The sequence below is a fragment of the Polypterus senegalus genome, chromosome 7 (genome assembly GCF_016835505.1).
Source record: "Polypterus senegalus isolate Bchr_013 chromosome 7, ASM1683550v1, whole genome shotgun sequence".
Lineage (NCBI taxonomy): Eukaryota > Metazoa > Chordata > Cladistia > Polypteriformes > Polypteridae > Polypterus > Polypterus senegalus.
This window is the reverse complement of record NC_053160.1, coordinates 21,129,732-21,152,235: the sequence shown is the minus strand read 5'-3', so window position 1 is coordinate 21,152,235 and position 22,504 is coordinate 21,129,732. Positions and strand designations below refer to the sequence as shown.

General features: G+C 45.4%; 1 protein-coding gene across 1 annotated transcript in view; it reads right to left on the bottom strand.

Annotated features, from left to right (window-relative positions):
* The window catches only part of arid3c (AT rich interactive domain 3C (BRIGHT-like)), a 382,233-nt gene that overhangs the window by 5,031 nt on the left and 354,698 nt on the right, over window positions 1-22,504 (bottom strand). The window contains exon 6 of the mRNA XM_039758330.1: window positions 21,363-21,641. Coding sequence (XP_039614264.1) covers window positions 21,363-21,641 — 279 coding nt within the window. The remainder of the gene's footprint in view (window positions 1-21,362; window positions 21,642-22,504) is intronic.

The window sequence follows — 22,504 nt, the reverse complement described above, 5'->3', positions numbered from 1 at the left end:
AGGAGTGAAGGAGTGGAGAAGAGGCCACAAAGAATTAAGAGTTGTGGTTGTGGCATGGGAAACATTAACTGGAAAGAGTTTTGCACAATTAAAACCTTTGGTATATTGAAAACTTTGTGTCCGAACCTGTGTGTCAGGAGTTTGGGAAGCTGGATTGGCCCCTGGGTACGACAAGGGATACCTTTTTTATAAAATATTTGAATAGGACGAGACAGCTTGTACACTTGGAGATTGCGAATTGCGATGTTTTAACATCCCGTTTGGTTGTGGAATCACACCAAAATCTGTCGCAGTTGGGACGTTTGCTTGTTTTGCACTCTGGTAACTGCCGACAGATGTCTGTATTCCAGCTCCTTTATAGCGTGAACTCTAATGCTAATGCATGCGGGAACTGCCTATAAGTACTCCAAGCAAAGAGCTTCATGGTGACACCTCTCTGTCTCTCTTTCACTCTCTCATTCCCTAATGTTTTGCACAACGCAGACAGACGGTGCAAATCCTGCCCACTACGCCAAGTGATTTACTGTGGAATTGCTATGATTGGACTCTTTTTCGGTTTTCCTGAGGCTAGAAAATTCATCTTAGTGTCGGTCCTGGGGTTTACTTTCACCCACTTATATATTTTCCTTTTCTGGCCCAAAGACAAAGACCAGGATGACTGACCCCAGCCACCTCTCTAACCCTAACTTGGACTCCACTCCGCTCGTTTTAGCCCTGCATTATACAAAGACACCAGAACTGGAATTCGATGTTCACTTTGGGACTGAGAGCTGAAGGCACTTCAGAGGGACTCTGACATCAGCTTTGTGACCTTCTTCCCATATGGAACAGAGTATGTTGGCTATTAAGAAGGGGACACCATTTGGTTCTCTGATGTTCTTTAGTCTTTTGGTCTTATTTATTCACAAGGACATTCACACTCACTCTTAATTCATTTATAAGGAACCTTATGTAGGAAGACAGAACACCCTGCAAGAAAGAGTTGAAAATCACTACCCAGACATCTAGGGTCTAAACAATTCTTAGAATTCCGCCCCTCAGATACAAATCAATAAGAACGTGCCGCAATCCCCATCCTATAAACTGCAGTACAACAAAGTGCGACTCCACGGGTTTTCAGCCCCAAGAGATGGAGCAGATGGAGGAACAAATCATCTCACTGTTGACTGGCCAGGCTTATTAACAGCAAACAGGAAGATGATTTGTTAATATTCTTATGCAGAGGAGACGTGGCACCGGGTGAAGACTACAGACGGTGAAAGGTACGACATCGTGCTTTTGCTGATTTAACTTAACAAGGTTGGAAAAGGAGCATTGTGGGAAGCAGATGTCCTTTTAAGTTTCCTTTTTGTCAGTCATTAAGAGAGGCAGTCTGCCAGCGAGGAGAGTCAGGAAGGCTAACGGTTAATTAGAGAAGCTTGACCTCAGGTAGGCAGTGTGACTTACTGATTAGGACACTGGACCGTAAGCCACAAGGCTCATTAATTTCAAGAACAAATGAATAATTTCTTACCGCTTTAGTGTATCTAACAAGATTATAAGGTACAAAAAAAAATTCCCCAGAATGACTTGAAGAAGCAGTCACATGACCTTCACAGCTATAAAAAACTGGATTTTTAATTGTGAGAGTAGTTTCAACATTTTACCCTCTCGGAAAGTATTCAGCCCCCTTTACCGTTTACACGTTTTGTTATGCGGCAGCCTTATGCTAAAATCATTTAATTTCATTTTTCCCCTCATCAAACATCACTCAATACCCTAGGATGACAAAGTGAAAGAGGATTTTAGGAATTTTACAAATGTATTCAAAATAAAAAAAAATTCTCAAATATGTGCGAAGGATGGTTGACGACCATGTAAGTAAGGGGAAGAATAGTACAAGCACGTTCTGCGTTTATAAAAATTAAAATCATCCTTAGTAACAGACAATTACACCATTTATGTTTGGCCAGCGCTTCTTTACAATTGCGAGTCACAGATGCTTAAATCAGACACCCTACACACAATAAACACATTTAAGAGGTGGGTGTAGAGACGCAGCTTACGTATAGTGTTGTCTCACACACATGCGCGTGGAGGCAGCTAAAGGGCTCGAAAGAAGGTAATTCCACACCAGGCCAGGGGGGTGGCAGAGTGCATTCATCCTCTCTCTATTATCTCTGCAGACCCAACATGGGAAATCCCGCCTGGGTCCAACAATGTCCCTTCTGGTTTCTGTCTAGATGACATCACTTCCGGTTTCTGTCTAGATGACGGCACTTCCGGTTCCTGCCTAGATGACATCACTTCTAGTTCCCTTCCAGATGATGTCACTTCTGGTTCATGTCTAGATTACACCATTTCCTGTTTCTGTCTAGATGATGTCACTTCCGGTTCCTGCCTAGATGACATCACTTCTAGTTCCCTTCCAGATGATGTCACTTCTGGTTCATGTCTAGATTACATCATTTCCTGTTTCTGTCTAGATGATGTCACTTCCGGTTCCTGCCTAGATGACGTTACTTTTAGTTCCCTTCCAGATGACATCACTTGTGCTGCATGCCTAGAAGATGTAATTTCTGGTTTCTGTCTAGATGATGTCACTTCTGTTTCTCCTCTAGATGACGTCACTTCTGGTTCCCCTTTAAATGATGTCACTTCGGGTTCCTCTCTAGATGGCACCACCTCCGGTTCCTGTCTAGTTGAAGTAACTTCTGGTTCCTGTCTAGATGATGACATCACTTTCCCTGGCCAACCTTAAAACCTCGCCAACTATCTTTGGTTAACCAGTTCTATTTTGGACTCAGTCTGTACACAACTGTGCATCTTATTTTGCTCAGTTGCAGCCAAGCTCAAGTATACGGGTGGCTGCCCCAAACCTTTTTTTTTGTGTGTCAAGGCTGATTATTTCACAATGGTGTAGTCGGAACCTGGGTGTTGGGTCTGCGGAGATAATAGAGAGAGAGGATTAATGCACTCTGCCACCCCCTGGCCTGGTGTGGAATGACCTTCTTTCGAGCAGCAGACAGAGCCCAGTAGCTGTGGTGGTCTATGTGTGTGTGTGTCTGTGCGCCTCCTCTGTCTCAGTGGTCACTTTATTATTAAGTTTCAGCTACCTTGAGCTACTGCGCTCCTGAATGGATAACAGCAAATTTAGCTTTTTATTTTCACTTGGCTGGCGACCCTGTAGTTAGGATATAGCGGGTTGGATAATGGATGAATGGATGGATTTTGACTCTGCGTCAAGACTTTTGTTTGGTATCTTTTCCTCATTTTCCGAAACTTGAAATCTGGGACATGTTACCAATAGAAATTCGCCAGACTAATACTGTAGAACAATTTAAGAAACTGCTAAAATCCCATTATGTTAAAATGGCTTTTTCATAGCTATAATTTTAGTTGTATCCCTTTAGTCTATATGGGCATTGATTTATCATTCTCCTCCGAGTCCTGCGGTTCCCTACTAATCTCTTCTATTCTCTGCTGTCTTTTCCGGTTCTTCTGTGGTGGTGATCTGCGCCTCCACAACCTGATCAAGGTACCATGCGTTTATGGATTGAATGGCGGGGGTCCCAGATGTCCACATGACCATCATCATCAAAGTCTTCCATGTGAAGCCCATAAACAATGAGGGCTGTTAGGTAGAATGCCCAGTGGGGGCTGGGTGGTCTTTTGGCCTTTGGAACCCGTGCAGATTTTTTTTTTCTCCTGCTTAACTAGAGTTTTTTTTTTGTTTTTTCTATCCTCCTGGTGTGGTGGGCTGGCACCCTGCCCAGGGATTGGTTCCTGCCTTGCGCCCTGTGCTGGATGGGATTGGCTCCAGCAGAACCCCGTGACCCTGTGTTAGGATATAGCGGGTTGGAAAATGACTGTCTGACTGACTGTCCTCCTGGCCATCCAACCTTACTTTTTCTTTGCCACCTACTGTATAATATTGTTGCCCAATGTTGTCTGTTTATGTTTTATTTTAACTTCCTGTTTAATTCATCTTGTAAAGCACTTTGAGCTACATTGTTTGTATGAAAGCGTGCCATTTAAATAAATGTTGTTATTGTTGTTGAAACCCCAGCAGCAGTTTAAAATGCACGGACTGGAGGAATTAGCTGGCGGGTGTTTTAGGAAGACACCCTGTGGGTGAGGCGTTTGCAGTGGCGGATTTCGCTGCTATTCACTGCATATTTTTTAACGGGTTGTCCCCAGACACGCATTCTCATTTGAGAATCATGACTGACCTCATCTACATTTGTAGAACTTTGCTACCGAAACATGGCAGCAGATAAAACATTTGGTTGTCTGGAAGTGCCTTCATTTGTGTAAAGACATAAGAGAATTGGGATCCTCGCCATGTTCTGATGTTTCATGCAGCAATAAGCGCCCAGTTCTTTTGGTTTAATCTCCAACTCCGCCCCATGTTTTCCAAATAGTTTCATTACATGAATGCATGGAGGAATGAACGAGCCATGTTCAGAATGGATACAATTTATTCTGAGGTCTGGGAAGGTTTTTATATGTCACAACAGTGGAGAGTTGGCTAAGGAGAAACAGTAAAGAGAGTGGATTATTGCAGAAAACCCGGCGGAAATCTGTCAGGGTCAGCAGTCTCAGAACTAAGTGACTGCTCATGAAGCGCAGAACACGACCGACCTGCCCTTAACAGAAAGTGAACTCCTGTTAAATGTACTCCCTCGAGACAAGGCAAGACATGAGCGCATTAAGAGGTGGGTGGGTGGAAGAGAACTAACAGAAGGAGTGGGCGCAGAAGGGGATCTGTGAGAAAATAATGAGGAGACGCATGGAGCTGAAGAGAAGAAAAAGCAACGGAAATAATTCAACGGAACTGAGCTGAAAACTGGCACATTTGCTTAAACTGTGCATTGGGTAACTGGATTCATTGCCAGAAATTCTAAAAAGTGTTTGGAATTAGGATTAGCCACTGTATATGTTACTTGAACTAAAGCTGGCGTTACGTTGCACAATTTCTAGTCATACTTGACGATGGAAGTTGCTGATCTTGCCGACAAAGAATGTCAAATTGCACAGATAGGAATTGCAGGGCATGGCACAGATGATAAATTTCCACCACCGATTCATATTTCCAAAGTGTCGCACGTTCTTCCCCTTTTCTCTGATGGAGCAGGTGACCGTGTGAAGGCTTCACAAGTGCAGTGAGTTCAGGTACGATCTCTGTCCTGCTTTCTTCTTTCCATTCTGTTGTGGTACATTAAACACACAACCTCGGACAGACGAGTCTCTCTTCTGTTTGTTAGGTCCAAGACACTTTATTGTGTTATTCATTCCTCAGTTCTGCATTGTATGTTATTTTGTTTTCAGCTCTCGCACACACACACACACGAGACCACCTCTACAACTTAAGACAAAATCAGACATTTGGGCAAGTCGCAGACCGGTTGGACTGAGTCGCTAGTTATGTGAGACTTAGTGATGGATCGGAACTTTTGACGATGGTTATCGATACCAGCTATTGGACCTCACTACTAGTGCCAAAATAGTTCCAAAGCAAATAACGTTTAACTCCAAATCCCCCCTAGCTTCCCGTATGCACCGCATACTTGAAATCGCACCTCACTAGGCAACCGTTCCTTCTTTAAGCCATGAAGTCCGATCACGTTGTAGAAATAAGGGGTGGAGGGAGTTCTGCAGTGAAGTCCCAATCACATCAAAGTAATAAAGGTTGGACGGGAGGCTTTCCGTGTGAAGACCCAATCACAAGTACTTTTGCTTTGTGAAGTATACAAATTTTTTCCACACCTACAGTAACAAGTGGGGAGTGCAGGGATTTGAGAGGAAATCTGACGTTGACTTCCGGTACCGAAAAATTCTAAAATACTGATATCGTACCACTTAGATTTTGGGCCACGCAATCCTGAAAATCATGGAAGCAAATTGTGACTGTCCCTGACTCGCTCACATTATGTAAATGAAATTGCACACAAGTGAAAATCCTTGGAAAACTCATTTAATTTGACAGAACCTCAAAGTAAAGATGGACATTCGTTGTGTTGGTATGTGCACCAGATGAATCATATGTGTGTTGGTGTAAAGAGAACCAGAAACAGCTCATGCTTCCAAACTTTAAGGACCAGATATAATGCAATCAACATTACAACATTAGAACACTCTAGACGAGAAGAGGCCATTCAGCCCAACAGAGCTCGTCAGTCCTACCCACTTAATTCTTCTAAAAAAGTCCTACTGTCCACCACACTACCAGGTCACTTATTCCATGTTTCTGTGGATCTCTGTGTAAAGAAAAATTTCCTAATATTTGTGTGAAATTCACCCTTAACAAGTTTCCAACTGTGTCCCCGTGTCCTTGAGAAACTCATTTTAAATTCATAGTCTCGATCCACATCACTAATTCTCTTCATAATTTTAGACACTTCAATCATGTCTCCTCTTCATCTCCTGAGAAGACAGCTCTTTTACTCGTCCGTCATAACTCATCCCCTGTAGCTCTGGAATCAGCGTAGTCACTCTTCTCTGGACCTTTTCTAGTGCTGCTGTGTCCTTTTTGTAGCATGGAGACCAAAACTGCACCCAGTACTCCAGATGAGGCCTCACCAGTGTGTTATAAAACTTGAGCAGAACCTCCTGTGACTTGTACTCCACAAATCAAGGTGCTATATAACCTGACATTCTGTTAGCCTTCTTAATGGCACCTGAACACTAACAAGGGGCAAAGAAACGTTTTCATCCTCTAACCGTGTATAATTAAGTGCCAGGGGTGGGGGGAACATTCTCATTGTAAGCACAGGTACTGCTCAAATTCTTCTCAGGAAAGCAATGCTTAGAGTGTGATTGGGTAAACTGGGGAACATGCTGGCCTCATGATGCGGCAGTGTGGGAGAAATTAATTAGGATTAAAGAAAGAAAATCTTGTCCTCAACTGGGACCTCTTTGAGTCAGGAACCAGGCAGGAGGAAGCTTGTCTTTATGATTACCTCAGGAATAGGGAGCTGCGTCACTCACACGTCAGACTCCGTTTGAGTCACTCTATCTCTCGCCACATGTTGGAGCGTACTTTGCCTCCGCTTAGCTAGTGACACCTGTTTGTTCAGCACACATTATCATCTAGAGATTGTTAAGGAGTAACGTTTGACGTTTTTGAGAGAGAGATCAGAGCTGCGTGCGTTTTAGAGGGTACCTGGCATAGATATCACAGTCACATGTTTTTTTCCCCACGCGGGGGACGCTCTCCCGTCAGAGCTGAACACGATCAGATACAGTGGCACCATTTGACGTTAGAGCGTACCTTTCGCTTGGGCAGAGATACATTGCCAGCTCAGCTTTTTACATTTTTGGCAAAGAGATCACAGCTACATTCTCGTCCCTGCTAGCAAAACCAAAAATATTGTATATCAAGAGGCCCTGAGATACGAAAGCTATCAATATAAACTCTTCTCAATACAAATGATTGATTTTTAAAATTTGGCCTGTTTCACTACTGCGTACCCCTGGAGGGACCAGAGGGTGGCACATATGTCCTCCGGGCCACGAGGGGGCAACCGCCCTGGAACAGAGGAGGACCACAGGAGAGGAACAAGGAGGCTTACGCCTATTTTAACCTGTGGCCACCACCAGGGAGAGCCCTGAGTCTCAGGGGGCCCGGGATGGATTTACTTCTGCCACACCCGGGAAGATGGAGGAAAATCCCTCCAGGGTCGCCCGGAGTGCTTCCGAGTGCTCTTCCGCCACACCAGGAAGTGACGTCAGAGGGAGCACCTGGAGCACATCCGGGTGACGATAAAAGGGCCCGCCTTCCTACAGTCTGGGAGCTAGAGTCGGGAGTGGGAGCAGGATGAGGCTCCTGTGGAGAGAGGAAAGGCGGTCCAAGGGACAGAGTGAGAGAGGCCCAGTATCAAGGTGATTGGGGCAAGAAGGCCCAGTGGACTGTGCGGGACTGAGTTGTGTGTGATGGAGGAAAAAAAAAAAGAACTTTTCATAAAGATGCGGTGTCTGTCTGATGTCATCCGGGCATGTCTCTCTCTATATATATATATATATATATATATATATATATATATATATATATATATATATATATATATATATATATATATATGGCGAATGGCTGGAGGTGGTACCCAGCCAGGACGCCCAGAAGGACCGGAGGAGCGTTTATGCTCCCTCCAGACCACAAGGGGGCGACCGCCCTGGTGGCTATAGGGACCACAGGAAAGGAGCATGGAAGCTCAACCCTACAGGGGCTCGTGGTCACTGCTAGGAGGTGCCCAGATGCCTGAGGAGCCCTGGCCCTCAGCACTTCCGCCACACCCGGAAGTGCTAGGGGGGAGAAAACCAGGGACACCCGGAGTGCTTCTGGGTGCACAGCCAGCACTTCCGCCACACATGGAGGGAGTGCCGGTGGAAGGTTATCGGGAGGCACCTGGAGCTTGTCTGGGTGAGCATAAAAGGGGTCACCTCCCTCCATTCGATGGCTGGAGTCGGGTGGAAGAGGACGGAGCTCGGAGGAGAGGAGTTGAGGCGGTCAGGAGAAGAGAAAGGCATTGTGTTGAGGGCCCAGACTGAGGGTGACTGGTGCTAAGGCACTGGGTTGTGTGCTTCATTTTTGTAAATAAACGTGTGTGGGTTGGAATTAACAATGTCTACCTGTCTGTGTCCGGGCTGTTTCCCATTATATACTCAGCAAAAAAAGAAACGTCCTCTGACTTTCAACTGTTTTTACTTTCAGTAAACTTAATGTGTAAATATTTGTATGAACACTAAAAGAGTCAACACCATAAGACATAAACTAAAAATGTTTCACAATGTGTCCCTGAATGAAGGGAGGCTCAAAATCAAAAGTACCAGTCAGTATCTGGTGCGGCCATCAGTTGCTTGAAGTACTGCAGTGCATCTCCTCCTCATGGACTGGACCAGATTTGTCAGTTCTTGCTGTGAGATGTTAGCCCACTCTTCCACCAAGGCGCCTGCAAGTTCCTGGACATTTCTGGGGGGAATAGCCCTATCCCTCACCCGGCGATCCAACAAGTCCCAGACGTGCTCGATGGGATTGAGATCCGGGCTCTTCCACTGCGAGGATGATTGAGCAGCTATCCTTCCTGTCTCCCTGTAGCGCTGTCTTAGGCGTCTCACAGTGCGGACATGGCAATTTATTGCCCTAGCCACATCAGCAGTCCTCATGCCTCCCAGCAGCATGCCTAATGCACGTTCACGCAGATGAGCAGGGACCCTGGGCATCTTTCTTTGGGTGTTTTTCACAGTCGGTAGACAAGTCTCTTTAGTGTCCTGCGTTTTTAGAACTGTGACCACTGTGCCTACTTTCTGTAAGCTGTTAAGGTCTTAACGACCATTCCACAGGTGCATGTTAATTAATTGATTATGGTTAATTGAACATGCATGGAAAACATTGTTTAAACCCTTTACAATGAAGATCTGTAAAGTTATTTGGATTTTTAAAACATTATTGTTGAAATACACAGTCCTGAAAAAGGGACCTTTCTTTTTTTGCTGAGTATATATACAGTATATATATATATATGTAATATATTTATATATATGTATATATGTATAAATATCTATATATATATATATATATATACACACACACTCTCAAGGCTTTAATCCAGTAGGAGACATGCTGCAAACCAGTGGCTAATCCTCACACTCTGTTTTGTTACAATATACAACTGTAACACTTTTAATTGGGTTTTTCAGCCAATTAGTAGCTTAACATTCCTTTAAGTTGAAAGTGGAAATAAAATTCTACTGATAATTCTAATTAAAATTTTAAAAAAGAGACCTAATAACAGTATCCGTAAGTATTAACATTTCAAAGAGCCCCCGTGGTCAGAAATTCCAGCCAAGGGTCTTTTAAGATAAGTTCCTAGCAGCGCCGCACATCTGGACGCTGTTGTTTTTGCCCATTCATCTTCCTGAATATCCGTCATCTTAGATAGACACATGATATTTCTCGGCTTATGTTTCAGTTTTCACAACGGACATTGAATTGTCTTGACAAATTTCTTTGAAGAATAAGAGTGCCACATCTTAAAAAGAAAAATGGATCCACGGGGGGGCCATGTTAATTCATGCAGGCAGATGGACAGACACAGGCTTTTGTATTAGTTGCTTTGAGTATTATATGCAAATGCACCTAAGAACTGAACATTTTCAACTATTGAACCAGAGTTTGGCTGGTACTGGGACACTCCTATAGTTATATATGTTAGGTTTGTTAAAAGCCAACTCTTCCTACATCTTTAAGGTCCCTGGGATTGTCTCGGTACCTTTTGAGTCCCAACAAGGATTTAAATTTAAGGATGCAGATTCAGAGAATTAGCCCCACAGTATAAGGGGAGCCGCCATCCTGACATATACTGTATGGCCAAAAGCATGTGGGCACCCCTCCATATTTCATTGTTAACAGGAGCATACAATCGAGCACATAGTCATGCTGTCTCCATTGACCAACATTGGCAGTGTTGTAGTGCAGTGACTTTAAATGTGGCACGGTCATTGGATGCCCCTGTTGCCACAAGTCAGCAGGTGTAAATTCTGTTCTGTCAAATCTGTCCTGGTTCGCCATAAGTGCTGTTAGTGTGATTTACTGTAGAAGCATCAAGGAGCAACAACAGCTCAGCCATGAAATGGTAGGCCAAGCAAACTCATCGAGTGGGGCCGCCGAGTGCTGAAGTGCATAACGTGTAAGCATCACCTTTCCTCGGTGGCATCACACACAACAGAGTGCCAAACTTCACCACAAGAACTGTGCATCAAGATCTTCATGAAATGGATTTCTGTGGATGAGCAGCTGCACACAAGCCCAAGATCACTATGCGCAATGCCATGTGTCAGCTGGAGTCGTGTTAGCAGGGCTGTCTTAACAGCATCATAGGCCCCCCGGGCAAAGTAGTGTACCGGGGCTCCTGCTTTCATAACAAAACAGAAACATACATACGTATCAGAAACATCGTGGGCCCCTCCCTATGTTCCCAGTACCCATACATCAAAACGGCCCTGTAGAGCAGGCCGCCATTGGATTCTGGAGCATTGGAAATGTGCTCTCTGGCATGATCAGTCTGATGGGCAAATATGGGTTTAGCAGATGCCAGGAGAACGTTACCTTCTGGACTGCATAGTTCCTACTGTAATATTTGGTGGAGGAGGGACAATGGTCTTGGCCTGTTTTTCAGGGTTTGGGGTCAGGCCCCAGGTTCTACTGTTAACGCAATTGTAGACAATTGTATTGTGTGCTTCTAAGTTTGGAGAAACAGTTTGGTGAAGGCTTTTCTGTTCCATCGCACACAACAAGGTCCATAAACACATGGAGGACCTGGAGTGGCCTGCACACAGCCTAGACCTTAACCCGAGCGAACACCTATGGGATGAACTGGAATGACGAACGTGAGCCATGTCTTCTCATCTGACATCAGTACTTGACCTCATTTGGCTGAATAATCACGAATTCTCACAGACACACTCCAGAATCTTGTGCAAAGCCTTCAAAACTAGAAGGAGACAACTCCATATTAATGTCTGGGACCTTGGAACTGGAGGTTCAACCTCATACAAGTTGTACGCTCCGCCTCCCCTAAAATGTCACGAAAAAAATGTATTATAAAGAGCGTGCTAGAACGTGATCAACGTCATGGCTGGTCCAGAATTCAGAATCAGCACTAATATCTTGCAGGTCGTTTTTTTTTTTGGATATATTTCCGTGGCAGGGCGATCCATTAAAACCCATTGAAGTGCGACACTTCAAAATATACTTTGTTTTCAATGCAGCAAATCTAAACATTTATGGGACAAATGCTTCAAAACGTCATTTCCAGGGAAGCTCCGCGTCTCTGGGAGAAAATGGGGCAGTGGGCTGGTCAGCACGCTGTGTTGCTGCATGATGATTGGAAGAACTCTTTTTGATTGACTGCGTTTTGGCATCGGAGCACTTCAAGTTCAGTCACATGCAGATTTTTGGCAAGTGAAGTCACGAGACAAGTTGCTGCTCGTAGTCGGTTATTTGCTAGCCCCACTACTTGTACGTATCCTACAGTAAATAAAAACCCAAATATAGCATTGTTGAGGCCGCTCTTTGGTTCAGTTTAGTAAAGTTTGTTCGTTTGTGTCAAACTGGTCGCAGGGGAGAGTGCAATGCCTCGGCTATACAAGCTGTGGTCTTTAGTGGCAACAATTGGAGCAGAAGTCGAGAAGAGCTTCTCCTGGTTAAAATGAGACAAGTCGCACAGCCACAACACAATGGGCCAACAACGTTTAAGCAACCCTGCTCTACTGGTCAATGAGAAGAAAGTGGTCAGGTCAGGAAAAGACCCCAAGTTGGTGTGACAGGTACAAAGTATCACGGACCATTTTCGACAAAAAGAACGGAGGGCAGGATTTACATGGTGATGCCATAATTGACTAAATTTATGATGTAGGCCTAAAATGGGCTTCCCCTGTTTGAAAGACCACCAGCTGCCACTGCATTTAACGTATGGTGGGGATAATGTATGACAGCACCAAACCGTCAGAACGAAGAGGTTAACTTTAGTTTCACTGATCATACAGCCATCTTCAACATCATATCACAGTTTCCCATGAGCCTCTGGCCGGAGATTGGAGTTGAGGAATGACCTCAGCCTTTTTTCAGCAACAATCTGCATTTTGCTCCTCTCCTGTGACACGACAACTTCTTTATGAAACATCGGGACAGCACAGCTTCAGACGACTGTAGTTCTAGTAAGATATCGTGGTAGCCATTCTGGTTTTTAGACTTCCTGTGCACTCAAATTTGGAGGACACCTTGTTTGACGACACCCTGATCATGTAACTGTGTCCGGTTTCCATTTCCTCCTTCCTAATAGACTTTATGTGTTTTTGTGAATTTTTCAATGCTTTTCCTTTCTGTATTTTCAGTCACTCATGCGGATAAAACCTCCACTGAGTCAGCAGCGCCTTAATGTGGTGGAGTGTTGTACACGGTGAGTTTTCCCCTTAGTCGTGAACTCCTAGAAGGGACACCCATGGCGGTGAGGTCAGAGGTGAGGTCCTGACTAAGGCTGACTCATACTCCTGCCAAGCAAGGGTCCATCCAAAGTGGTGCCACTTCCTGCCGTCCCTCATCATCCTGCACACGGCTGGCCGCCCGGAGTCCCGACGGGAATGTGAAGCGGTGCGATTGAGGACTTTCAAATCTTTAGTGCATATGGACAAACGGATGGAGAGTGTCATCGACAGACAGCCATGACTTGTAGACATTTGTGTGCACACACACAATACACGCTTTACACACGGGTACAATGCGCTTATAAATGGACTTAAGGATAAAAATCATTTCACCTATTTCAAGTTTTTTTACTAGTAAAGCAACGGAGCCCTTCCTCGTGGTCGTCCGAAAGTGTTCAAAAGTAACCATATAAATTCAAATTTAATTTAATCTTGTTTCTGCGGCGAGCTTCCCGGATTGAACAGGATGTAACAAAATGAAGCCCGGCAGGCTTCAAAAGGCTTATAAAATTATTGCCAGTTACTGAAGGGAAAACGGTGTCTGAGACTTCACACACGTCTGTTTCTAATTTGAAACCTTATTTTAATTGCATTAACAGTTTGCATTTAAAACGGGGCCCGCTTCCCAGTCTTTGTCTGGCATGACAAACTAAATTGCTGCTACCTAACTGACAGACTTGTCTTTCTCCTAACAGATTCCTTTTATAAGATTACACTCTATATTGTGTAAAATGTGGCACGTCTGGGCCCTGAATAGAATTTCAGATCTTGTGAAGCTGGAAACGCAGGGCACTTTATTATCCTGAAAAGTGTGATGGCCTGATGTTACCTGAACACTTTTGGGTGTATCTTAATAGATTTAGGCCCGCTGATCACTAAAATTATCTTCCTGTCACATTATATTTTTATGATCATATCTCTATATAATATATAATACGTCTGTCTGGCTGTATATCTGTCCGCTTTTCACGAGGGAACTACTTAAAGGATTTAGATCGTTTTTTTTTCTGTAATTTGATTGAACATTCCTGTTGATTTTGCGACTACTCTCATCATGCTAAGTATCATAGTTTGCTGGCAGTAGTAATTTATTTGTGTGAATCCGAGAGAAACGCAGTGGCCCGAAGGGAGGGGATTGGGGTGGGGACCTCCTTACTCACGCACCAGCCTCGGATGTTTCTTACATCTGCTAAGCTAGCAAACGTGAGAACTGCTTATCAGATTTATATCAGGCTTTTTTTCTGTAATTTGCTTGAACATTTTGGTTGATTTTGCGACTTCTCTCATAGCACTAAGTATCAGAGTTCGCATGCAGGAGCGATATATTCGCTCTTATCCGAGACAGAGGCTGCGGGTCGAGAGGAGAGGGAAGCGTGACATCAGAAGTAGGGAGCCGGGCGGGGCCCTCCTCACTGTCCTGTTTCACTACTGCAGGGGACGGCTAGCATATATATATATTGTGGTCCCCAGCCGGGACGCCCAGGAGGACCGGAGGAGGGCTTGTGCCTCCTCCAGACCGCGAGGGGGCGTCTGTCCTGGTTATGTTGGGGGCCTCGGGTAAAGGGCTTGGAAGCTCTGCCCTGTAGAGACCCGTGGCCACCGCCAGGCGGCGCCCCGATGTCGGTATATCCCGTGTGGTCCCTGGCCGGGACGCCCGGGAGAACCAAAGGAGGGCTTGTGCCTCCTCCAGACCGAGAGGGGGCATCCGTCCTGGTTATGCTGGAGGCCTCGGGTAGATGGAGCCATCCCTGCAACGTGGAGATGCCCTGAATTCAAGCAGGGCATCACAGACTATGGAGTTTTAATACACAGCCCTGCTGGATAACGTCGGGGCCGCCAGGAGACGCTGTAGGGAGGCACAGAGGCGTTTGTTTTTCATACACCCGGAAGTACTTCTATGTCACAAGGACGGAAGAAGTAAAGTGCTTCCAGGCTGACGAAAAAAAGAAGAGTTTTGATCTGACCCGGAAGTGCTAGGAAGTCACATGGACTAAGGGTTCAGAAGAACTTCCGGGTCACGGACTATATAAAGGACTGTGGGAGATCCCAGAGTTGAGCTGGGAGACTGGAGGATTTATGGATTGTATTGTGATTTATGAGTATTGTGGAGTGGAGGGTGCTTTGTGCTTTTTATTATTGTAATAAAACAAAATATTGGACTTTTATCTGGTGTCTAGTTTGAGGGTTCAAGGGGACGACAGCGCCCCCTATCTGTCACAAGACAGTGAATGGGGTCTGAATCCTTGTTTTGGGTGGCATATTGGTGCCCTGGAAATGTTCACATGCAAGTGCCCTAATTTGCATACTGCAGCTTATATTTATACTAACCTCAAATCAGCATATTAAAACATTTTCAGAAACAAAACCAAAATATCACATGATTATTTAGTGATGTTACTAAAAAGAAATAAATGCTAATGCTTCCAGGAACAGGTTGGCCCCGATGTAAATTTGACAGGTGCGTTCTTCAGAAAGTTCAATAAATGCAGATCAGCCACAACATTCACCTGCCTAATATTGTGTAGGCCACCAAAACAGCTGTGACACATCACAAGACCTCTGAGGGGCACCTTTAAGTCCTGTAAGTTGTCCGATCAGACATCACACAGGTAGCTCAATCGGATTGAGATCTGGGGAATCTGGAGGCCAAGTCAACACCCTGAACTCTTTGTCATGTTCCTGAACAATCTGTGCAGTGTGACAGGCCGCATTATCCTGCTGAAAGAGGCCACAGACATCCGGGAATATCGTTGAAATGAAGTACGTGTTCTGCAGCAGTCTTTTAGGTAGGTGGTACGTGTCAAAGTAACATCCAGGTGAATGCCAGGAACTAAGGTTAACCCAGCAGAATATTGCCCACAGCATCACACTGCTTGTCATTTTCCCATGGTGCATCTCTTCCTCAGGTAAACGACACACACATACAAATGCGCCCAGCCATCCACTTGATCTAAAAGAAAACGTTGTTTATCAGTCCAGGCCACCTTCATGCATTGCTCTGTGGTGCAGCTCTGATGCTCTTGTGCCCATTGTAGGCACTTTCAGTGATGGACAGGGTGGTCAGCGTTCACACTCTGACCGGTCTGTGGCCACATAACAAGCTGTGGTGCATTGTGTGTTCTGACCCTGTTCTCTCATGGCCAGCGTTATGTTTTTCTGCAATTTGTACTACAGTACCTCTGAGGGACTGGACCAGACGGGCTTTCTACATGTGCATCAGTGAGCCTTGGGTGCCCATGCCCTTATCACTGGTTTACCGGTTATCCCACTTTGCAGCACTTTTGGTAGGTACTAACCACCGCATACCGGGAACACCCCACAAGACCTGCCGTTTTGGAGCTGCTCTGACCCAGTCGTCTTGCCATCACAATATGTCCCTTGTCAAAGTCGCTCTGATCCTTGGACTTGCCCATTTTTCTTGCTTCCTCAAAGAATTGGCTGTTCACTAATACACTGCTCAAAAAAAGGAAGGGAACACATAATCATGCCAGCCTATCACCAAGTCAATGAAGCTTCAGGGATATCAGTCTGTCCAGTTTGGAAGCACAAGCGATTGTGAATCAACTTCACCTGCTTTGGTGCAAATGAAAGGGACAACAGTTGACCTGGAGAGGTGACAGCAAGACACCCCCCAAAAGGAGAATGGTTTTGCAGGTAGGTGGCCACAGACAATTGCTCTCTCTTTATCCTTCCTGACTGATTCTTCTCTAGTTTTGCATTTTGCTAGTGTCCTTGTCACTACTGGTAGCATGAGGCGGGACCTACGGCCGATTCAGGCTGCACACAGAGTCCAGCTCCCCCAGGATGGCACAGTCATACATGCCGTCACGATGAGGTTTGCTGTGTCTCCTAACACAGTCTCAAGAGCATGTGTGGACAAGTCAATGGCATCAATGCCTTTGTCATCTAGGAACTGCCTACACACTCTGGTCACATGAGTCCGGGCATTGTCCTGCACCAGGAGGAACCCAAGGCCCACTGCACCAGTGCAAGGTCTGACGATGGGTCCAAGAATTTCATCTCGGTACCTAACTGCAGTCAAGGTGCCATTGTCTAGCATGAAGAGGTATGTAAGACCCTCCAAGGACATGCCTTCACAGACCATCACTGACCCAACGCCAAACCGGTCATGCGGGATGATGTTACAGGCAGCATAACGTTCACCATGGCATCTCCAGACTCTTTCACGTCTGTCACATGTGCTCAGGGTGAATCTGCTCTCATCTGTGTAGAGAACGGGGCACCAGAGGCAGATGTACCAATTGTGGTGTTCTCTGGAGAATGCCAATTGAGGATGCCGGGCCCTCATGCCACCCTCATGAAGTCTGTTTCTGATAGTTTGGTCAGAAACATTCACACCAGTGGCCTGCTGGAGGTCATTTTGTAGGCTCTGGCAGTGCTCATCCTGGTCCTCCTTGCCCAAAGAAGCAGATACCGAACAGTCCTGCTGATGGGTTAAGGACCTTCTATGGCCCTGTCTAGCACTCCTTGTATAACAGCCCATCTCCTGGTGTCTCCTCCATGCTCTTAAGACTCTGCTAGGAGACACAGCAAACCTTCTTGTGACGACACGTATGGATGTGCCATACTGGAGGAGCTGCATTTATCCTGGAGGGTCCCGCCTCATGCTACCAGTAACGACAAGGGCACTAGCAAAACGCAAAAGTAGAGAAGAATCAGTCAGGAAGGATAAGTAGAGAGCACTTGTCTGTGGCCACCTACCTGCAAAACCATTCCCTTTTAGGAGGGTGTCTTGCTGTCGCCTCTCCAGTGCCCCTGTTGTCACTTTCATTTGCAAAAAAGCAGGTCCCTACTCACTGGACAGACTGTTATCTCTGAAGCTTAACTGACTTGGTGTTTGACCGGGATGATTACGTGTTCCCTTACTTTTTTTGAGCAGTGTATACCAGTGGTGACAGGACTGGCAATCCAGCCACTGTAAGAAACCTCCCAGTGTTCCAGTGTGGTGCCGAGGTGTCACCAATTGCACGGCTACACTCCTATCCCAATGTGGTGGGTGTGTAATCAGCATGTGCTACCAACCCTGACCCTGCTACCACACCCCTCGACTGGTGCCATTGTGACAAGATAATCAATGAGATTCACTCCACCTGTCAGTGGTTCGAATGATGTGGCACATAAGGGACGGTGAGTGAATCTTACAAGTGCTTCATGAAGTGACTCAGCATAGTCCTTACTATAGAATAGCTCCCAGATTTCTTTATTATTCTGTTAAAGAAGAGTCGCACGCTTATTTTTTCATCATTTAAGTAGCGGTATGATAGCAGCAGCAGTCACGTTCATCTGTTGCACTCTGCTCTGAAACACTGAGCAGGCTTTTTTTTTCCAGAACCTCAACTTGTTAACATGTAATGCTCGTTGAACTTCACCAGGATTGGATCATCATCCCTGAAGTGGATCTAAACACAGATCATCTACTATGGATTCTTCATGCCAAGTGGACTAAAGGGCTGCAGCATTTCTCTGTGTGGGTGTTTGCTCCAAATCACTTCAAAATGGCAGATTCAAGAAGTCCTTGTCAGGCACCTTTAGGCCTCTCTGTTGCATATCTGACAAGGCAGGTGCTGTGGCGGCAGGGAGTTGCTGAGCTGCCATAGCAATTACTGCACGTGTCGCTGGTACAGTTGCCAGTCTTGTATTATAATGAACATACTAGTAAGGTTTTGTTGAAAATCAGTAAAATTAATCCTTTTTTTTTTGCATATGCTAGATGCTTCATTTCCTATAAAATACAAAGGGGAGTCAAGGTAAAGTTAGAAAATGGGAATATTAGAAAATGGAATGAACCTTACAGGACTGATCATGTCATTTCTCAATGTCGTCTTCACCCTTCTCAATGCACTTGTGCCACCTGCCTGGATGCCAGCAGAATAAAAGGTTTGGTCCTCTGAACCACTGCTGCACCGCTTTCTTTACGTCGTCATTCGTCTTGAATCGACGACCACCCAGCTGTTTAAGTGGTCCAAATAGATGGAAATCACACCACGGTGCCCAATCAGGCGAATAACGAGGATGTGGCAATACCTCAAGGTTCAGTTTCTCGTGAAGTGCCTGAATGCCAGCAGAATAAAAGGTTTGGTCTTATCCTCTGAACCACTCCTGCACTGCTTTCTTTACATCGTCATTTGCCTTGAATTGACGACCACCAAGATATTTTTTTAACCGTCCAAAAAGGTGGAAATTACGCAATGCCAAATCTGGCGAATAAGGAGGATGTGGCAATACCTCAAACTTTAGTTTCTCTGGCAGTGCCTGGATGCCAGCAGGATAAAAGTTTTTATCTCATCCTTGCACCCACTCGTGCAATCGAGTTATTCTCGAACACGACATGCCAAGGGGTACACCAGTCACTGGTGCAAGTTACTGTGTCTTGCTGGAGACCAATGTGAAGCCTGCTATTCGACCCAAGCGGTAAGGACTGCTGTCTCAAGGGGTCCTTTTGGTGACAAACTCTGCTAAGAACACCAAGGCCTGTCTGGAGAAACTGAACTTTGAGGTATTGCCACATTCTCCTTGTTCACCAGATTTGGCACTGTGGTGTGATTTCTACCTTTTTTGGACCATTAAAAAACATCTGGGTGGTTGTCGATTCAAGACAGATGACAACATGAAGAAAGTGGTGCAGGAATGGTGGCGAGGACAAGACAAAACCTTTTACTCTGCTGGCACTTCCAAGCAGGTGGCTTCACCGTGGTCTCCAACAAGTCACAGTAACTTGAACCAGTGACTGGAGTACCCCTCAGCAGGACGTGTTCGACAATAACTCGGATGCACAAGGGGTTGCGAAGACGAGACAAAACCTTCAATTCTGCTGGCACTTCCAGGCAGGTGGCGCAAGTGTGTTGTTAAGGTTCATTCTGTTTTCTAACTTTATCTTGATTCCCCCTTGTAGTTATATAAAGGCAGCGTGGTGGTTAAGGCTTTGGACTTCAAACTCTTGGGCTGGGGGTTCAAATCCCACTGCTGACACTATGTGACCATCAGCAAGTCACATGACCTGCCTGTGCTCCAATTGGAAATCCAAAAGAAATGCAACCAATGGTATCCTAAATGTTGTACGTCGCCCTGGATAAAGGCATTAGCTAAATGAGCAAATATTACTTATAAGATTATTCCATAAGGCGTTATATTACCCCCACCTCTGGAGACAATGCATGATTGGCGTATTATCAAGCAGGAAACATCCATTTGAAAAACTGAACATTATGGTCATATCGGGATAGCAACAATACTTAAGATATACTGTGGCACTCAAGTGACGCTCATTTGGCATTACGAGGCCTAAGGTGTGCCACCACCAGAACGCCACAGCAAAAATCAAGACTTGTCAGAACGGGCAGCACTTTTCTTATCTTTACTCGTCCAGTCTTGAAGACCACATGCCCTTTGTAGACTCGTCTTCCTGTCTTTAGGTGACAAGAGTATATATTTTTTTTTATTTTATTAATCCTGAAGGAAATTACTTGATTTGTCGCATACCTCTTGGGGTCAGAGCGCAGGGTCAGCCATTGTGCAGCGCCCCTGGAGCAATTGAAGGTTAAGGGCCTTGCTCAAGGGCCCAGCAGAGTAGCATCTCCTTTAGCAGTGACGGGGATTCGAACCGGCAACCTTTGGGATACCAGCGCAGAGCGTTGTCTTCTGCCGTTACAACCCTTTCACTTCAAGGTCTCCTACATTGAGTGTTCAGCACTGTTGAGCATTTGTGACTGCTTGTATTCTTCTCTGACCTCTCTCATTAGTAAGGTGCTCGTCACTTTGTTCGCTTCACCGTTCTCTGTAAACTCCAGAGGCTGTAGTGTGTGATCATCCTAGGAGAGTAGCTGAGTTGCTGAGATGGTGGAACAAGGAACTATCATACCAAGGTCACAGTCACTTAGATGACGCATCTAGTCCATTCTAGTGCTGGGTCAAATAACAACTAAACCTCTTAGCCGTACATAATGAGATAATATAAAAGAGAAGGCTACTAGTATTTGTGTGTTGTGTATGTACCTAATAGTGGACACTGGGAACAGATGACAGTGTGGATGGTGTGGGTGGTTAAGGCTTTGGACCACAAGCCCTGACATTGTGAGTTCAAATCCCACTACTGACACCACAGAACCAGGAGCAAGTCATGTGACCTGCCTGTACTCCAATTGGAAAACCCAAAAGAAATGTAACCAATTGGATAAAGGCGTCAGCCAATACAAGTACATGTAGATGAATGGGTAAAAAGGAGAACGGCAAAGGTAAAAGCAATCAAGTCACATGAAAATTCATAATCACCCACGGTTGCCAGCAAACAATTCACCATCACCATGCCTTTCATTTATTTAAGACTCATTTTAATTTCTAGCCAGTATGACATTATTAAGAACAACAGGTCCCATTCCTACCTCGGTTGTTGATCTTAATATTCATCGGGAGTTGTGTTGCCATTGCAAAAAGGTTCTGCTGCAGAGCATGTTGCATTAGCCGCTGCTGTTCCTCCGCCATGAGCATCATCTTCTTCTCGGGAGGCTCGCCGGCTTCCAACTTCTCCCGCAACTGTTCGAGGGCCGCTGCCTGGACTGCCGCCTGAGCTGCTGCCGCTTGGGCAGCTGCCACGTGGTGTCCAGCCAGAGACACCGGAATAGCAATCCTGTTGGGAATGCCGCTGGAGTGCATTGACTCTTCTGTAACAGAAAACGGAATTTATGAGAAGGGTTGTCCATTTTCTACAACGACATACTGTTTCACTAAATGGTGCTGGACACTGACCTGCATTGAAACTAAATCTTAAATTTCAAAGTGATTGCCCTGCTGAGGCAATAAAGTTAGCCCTAATCCCTAGTGTTGACCACAGGTGTGTAGATTTCAAAATCAAATCAGTCAGTTTTCAAGCAAATATCATTTCCCTTGAGGCGGCACGGTGGCGCGGTGGGTAGCGCTGCTGCCTCGCAGTAAGGAGACCCGGGTTCGCTTCCAGTTTGCAGGTTCTCCCTGTGTCTGCGTGGGTTTCCTCCCACAGTCCAAAGATATGCAGGTTAGGTTACGACCTTAAATTGTCCGTAGTGTGTGTCCGGCCCGGGATTTGTTCCTGCCTTGCGCGCTGGGATTGGCAGACCCCCGTGACCCTGTGTTAGGATATAGTGGGTTGGGTAATGGATTTATGGATAAAATGCATTTCAAGAAATTTCAAATGCAACTAAAGATTTCTGAAATAAGTTCCTGAGCATTTCAAGACAACTTAAAATAGACACGGGGGCAGTTTGAGATATCTGAAATGTAATCATTTCCTGCACATTTCCAGATATCTCAAAATAACTTCCTGTGCATTTCAAGACATCTCAAATACCTTGTCATGCATGTGTGCCTGGGGACCACCTTCTGGGCCTTGATGAGTTAAGTGATACCAACCCAGGATGAGAGAGGGGGCGCTGGCGCTAACCTTATCTTCTTTTCCCCATGTAGCTCAGAGAAGATGCCCAAGGAGGATACTTAGCCCCACCCACAGCACTTTGGGGTGGCTCCACCCCTTCAGGCCCAAAATCCATAA